Source organism: Gobius niger (genome assembly GCF_951799975.1).
Source record: "Gobius niger genome assembly, chromosome: 3".
Lineage (NCBI taxonomy): Eukaryota > Metazoa > Chordata > Actinopteri > Gobiiformes > Gobiidae > Gobius > Gobius niger.
This window is the reverse complement of record NC_136854.1, coordinates 39,849,908-39,854,796: the sequence shown is the minus strand read 5'-3', so window position 1 is coordinate 39,854,796 and position 4,889 is coordinate 39,849,908. Positions and strand designations below refer to the sequence as shown.

Here is a 4,889-nt window from a genome sequence, read left to right as displayed (position 1 = left end):
AGACATAGTAAATAATACATTAAATCAAAGCTATTGCTATCTCGGTTATCAGTGTCCTTTGCATCATGGAATAAAAAAGCTCTTACACTTCATGTAACTGATCCAATGTTTTTTGTTTAGAAAAAAAGGGGAGAAAAAACGCCTGGCTTCGATTATAACATGAAAACCAAGCCATGTAATCTTAGCAGCACTCAATAAACATACACACGTTAACAGGATCGTTAGAGAAAGTTTTTTTTTCCTCTCTCCGTTAGATCGGACACGCGTTCCTCCCATGCACCATGGGCACGCGTTAATCAATACGCACGGGAGAGTATCTATTCGCTCGTTGTCCTGGAGGATCTTATTCGCATAAAGTAACCACTCATTGGCGTTTCATGATGAAGAGTGCACTCTTGGCTCGTGTGCAATACGTTTCGTGTGTGCCATCCTTGGGGGCGCACCGCTACAATACTGACCTCCAGTGTGCGCACGAAAGAGAGGAGGAGGAGGAGGATGAGGAGGGAGAGCGCGCGCGGCTTCTTCTTGGGAGATCCTTGTACACCATCAGTCTGGATGAGAAAAGCGGTGGGACGCGTGCATATGAGTATAATTGACCGTCTTTACGCACCGACAGCGCAGATGCATGACGACGCGTAAACTCGGGTTATGTTGCGCTAAGTGTTAAGTTGACTGTTCGTTCCCCTCTCGCTATCCTCGCCAGGGCGGAGCAGCTTTTCCCCCCCATCATGTAAAAAAAAACAAAAAAAAAACACGTGGTTGTTACAAACCTCTGTCGGGACGCAGCGGGGAGGAGGAGACGGTGGAGAGATGCGGGCGCAGTCGGGATGGGAGAGGACGCGTTGAGGAGGGAGTCCGCTTCCCAGAGCGGTGTGGATATTCAGCTCCTGCTGCTGCTGCTGCTGCATGTGCGCTGTTATGGGAATAACAACCTTAAACACTTAACGCACTTTTTATTCTGCCCATCGTATATGCTCTCGGACGCAGGATGTGAACTAAAGAGGTGAGACCATGGGATTCTAGATGTAGATTTGTTTTGCAAGTAGAAACTGAACATGGAATATTTTTTCAAACTGAAGAAAAGAACAAAGATGATCTGATCAATGCTGGGACTTGTGAAAATGGATTTCTTTAATATGTCCTCGCTGGATGGAGAGATGGAGGCAGAAAACATCTCCTCTAATGCCACCTCTCTGAGCCAGTACAGCCAGCTGGCCATTTGGGGTCTGGCAGGACTGGTCAGTTTCATCATCCTCTTCACAATAGTGGGAAACGTCTTGGTCGTAATCGCAGTCCTAACAAGCCGAGCTCTCAAACCACCACAAAATCTATTTCTCGTATCCCTGGCCAGTGCGGACATTTTGGTTGCCACTCTGGTGATGCCCTTTTCACTGGCTAATGAACTAATGGGCTATTGGTTTTTTGGCAAAATTTGGTGTGACATTTACCTGGCCCTGGACGTTTTATTCTGCACCTCGTCTATTGTGCATCTCTGTGCCATCAGTTTGGACCGGTACTGGTCCGTCACGCAGGCTGTAGAGTATAACTTGAAGAGGACCCCAAAGAGAGTTAAATGCATGATTGTAGTGGTGTGGCTCATCTCCGCGGTGATCTCCTTCCCGCCACTCATTTCAATGGACAGAAGCGGCACAGATGAAAGCCAGTGTCAGCTCAACGACGAAACTTGGTACATCCTCTACTCCAGTATCGGATCATTCTTCGCGCCGTGCGTCATTATGATCCTCGTTTACATCCGGATCTACCAGGTGGCCAAGACCAGAACGAGAACAATGTCCGAGAAGAAGCGGGACGTGGACGCCAACCAGGAGAACGGGATGGATCAGGCAGAGGGCAAAGGTGGGTCCATCAAGTCCAGCAGGGGCGGGAGCACCAAGGAGCGGGAGAACGGGCACTGCCAGGAACAACCGGTGGAGTCGCCCGTCCCGAACCAGAGCAAGAACCCACACCACGACGATGACTACGAGGACAGCAGCTCGTCCGACGAAAAGCCCAAAAAGTGCTCCAAGCATCATCACGACGACAAGCGGGATCGGAAGTCCAGCCGGAAAAGCAGCTCCGCCTCCAAGTACTCCAGCAGAAAGTCGCGCACGAGCTCCAAATCCATGGACTTGTTCTCCTCGCGCCGGAAGAGACGGAGCACGGTCAACCGCAAGAAGGCGTCCGCGGCCCGAGAGAAGAGATTCACCTTCGTCCTGGCCGTGGTCATGGGGGTGTTTGTGGTCTGCTGGTTTCCCTTCTTTTTCTCCTACAGTCTTTATGGGATATGTCGGAAGCCCTGCGAAATTCCAGAGACGCTTTTTAAGTTCTTTTTCTGGATTGGCTACTGCAACAGCTCCCTGAACCCGGTCATCTACACCATTTTCAACCAGGACTTCAGAAGAGCCTTCCAGAAGATCCTCTGTAAGTCATGGAAGCGATCGTTCTGACGGGACTTTGATGGAACTTAAGCCGGGGCTAAGGCGGAGGATAATGTCCGGATCTGGCTCAGAGTTGAGGGATTGGAGCTGACATTACAGGACACTTAGGAGATCTGAGGACTGTGGTAAGGTGCGGAAAAAGGGGCTTAGTATGTGGTCTTATTCACTGTGGAGACTTTCATCCGACGCCTGGCTGCCTCTGCGCTCTGAAGTGGCCTCGGCTCATTCCCCTCCTCATTGACTGATCCCACCTTCATTTAAATACAATAAAGTCATAAAGAGCGACTGCGACGTGGGTACAGCTGAGCGAGCGCAGTGCAAGAGGTGAACACTTTACAAAGACTTGAATAATGTAACCTAATTTACTGATTATCCTACAAAGGCCTTGACAATCTCAGAGAACTGTAAGATTATCTTTCTCTTATCTGATACTTTCTTAATCTCTCTCTCTCGACAAGAGGATTAATGGGACAAAGGGGCTCCTTGCTTACTGTTGTAGTAGCAAAACTATTTTGCTTAGAACAAAAAAAAAAAAGAATAGTCTACTATCCACATGAAGTGCAAAGTCATATTTATTTTATACAGAAATGTGGTTAAGTGCAATGGCTTCATTCCGTCTGGACGTGTGTTCTTGTGTACAGTAGTGCGGTGTATTATTTCTGCAGGCATGTGTCTGCACCTTCCTCCTGAGAGGGAGAAGGAGTACAGAGGTAGTGCTGAGAATGACAGGTCTCCACTGAGTGAGCACTGTGTGCCACCGTGTGTGAGAGCAGCTGAAAGAGGAAGACTCTAATACCAGGTCGCATATGGGGGCTGTGTTAAAGTCACTTCATCTCCACAGTCACTAGTTCTCCCTCAGTATCATGCAGACGTTTGGTCATTTGCTCAATTCATATGCACTGGAGAAGGCCAAATGCTCGTCGAGAAGAGTAGATAAGAGTAATTGGATGGCGAAGCGCTTGGTTGTATCTATTAAAGTGAGCAACGAAATGTTCTTCGATCCTGAGCTTATGGCTTAGGGACAGGTGTTTAGGGTCCCATCCAAACATAAAAAAGAGAGACTGTTGATACTAAAATGAGTTTAGTTTTTGGAGCTATGTCTAATCTGCTGTGTGGCACATTGGGTTGAGAACCGTTGCCTGTGTTTTTATTTGTCCTCACCGTCTGTCTGTCCTCTCTCCACCTCCATGTCTGCTCTGTCTGCCCAGAACAAGCCTGTCACACTTCGACGCTCTGCTGCTGTAAAGTCTGCTGCACACACTCATGCAAATCAATATTAAACACTACAGACGATTTAAGCATTTAAAGCCAAATGAACTCAAGCTTCTCTACTGTTGTAAATAAGAAACAAGGCAGTTTCTGTGTGTGTGGTGGCTCATTATCATGTGATAAACATGTATTGTTTGTATAATGAACAAATTGCTAACTGATTTCCATGTCACAAAGACCTCCTTGTCTTTTTCTAATGCTAAGAAAAGTGTTTACTCTTCTGTTATGAGCACATTCAAATGAACAAATAAAGAGATTGATTGAAATATAACAATGTAAAGTGTAAAAGGACAGCCTTGATTTACTGTATGACTCCTGACATGATAAGACTGACTCACATGGTTTATGTAAGTGCAATCTTGTTAAGGTGATTTTTCTGATAAATTGATGTGTCCCTGGCATAAGAGCTACTGTACTGTGGCTCCATAATTCAATCAAATGTCTGCACTGAGCGCAGCATAAACAAATGTTGTTCTGGTTGGACGCATTTGAGTTTGAATTTAGTAGGATTGTAAAGTACTGCCATCATGAAAGACGACAGATGGTAGATGGTAGATGGTAGGAAACATCAATACAGTACGGTGGAAATGTTTCTTACTGAAGATGAAGCGAAAGAGATGATCACCCTCTTTGAAAGTGTTGTTTTTCATCACAAAACACCTGACAAAACATCAGATGAAACGTGTTCTTTCAGTGAGAAAATACAGTCTGAATCTAATGTAAATCCAGATTCTCTCCAATTTATCATCGTTAATCACCTTCTTCTTATTATAGACCTCATTTACAATTTTCCTCATTGGGATTTGAAAGCAGTGCTTTTTCACCGAGCATGCACTTTCTGCACCGTGCATGAATATTAGGCATCCTTGCAGCATCTACCAGAACCGTGGCTTGTAAATGACTGAAATGGTTAACTTGCAGGTTCACTCAGTCTACTCTCGGCACCTAATGGAAACCACTGCTCACTTGAGATTGCCTGATCCGGTCAAGGGGTCAGGTTTGGGTGGGAGCTTACCAGGAAACCCAAGCAATTTACCATCACCGAGACATCCACACTGACAGTCTTATGCTTAGTTATTCATCTAGTGAGGGTTGACTTGAGTGACCCCGTGACAGAGCAGGATGAATGCTGTCAGCGCCGGCCCCGTTATCCTCAATGGCTGCTGTGTCAGCAGGTCAAAT

General features: G+C 46.2%; 1 protein-coding gene across 1 annotated transcript; it reads left to right on the top strand.

The window, feature by feature from the left end:
- The first annotated feature begins 496 nt into the window (after window positions 1–496).
- On the top strand, window positions 497–4,244 carry adra2c (adrenoceptor alpha 2C). The gene has a single exon (XM_079553448.1). The coding sequence runs from the start codon at window positions 1,104–1,106 to the stop codon at window positions 2,445–2,447; it is 1,344 nt and encodes a 447-aa protein (XP_079409574.1). The 5' UTR covers window positions 497–1,103; the 3' UTR covers window positions 2,448–4,244.
- Window positions 4,245–4,889: the final 645 nt, after the last annotated feature.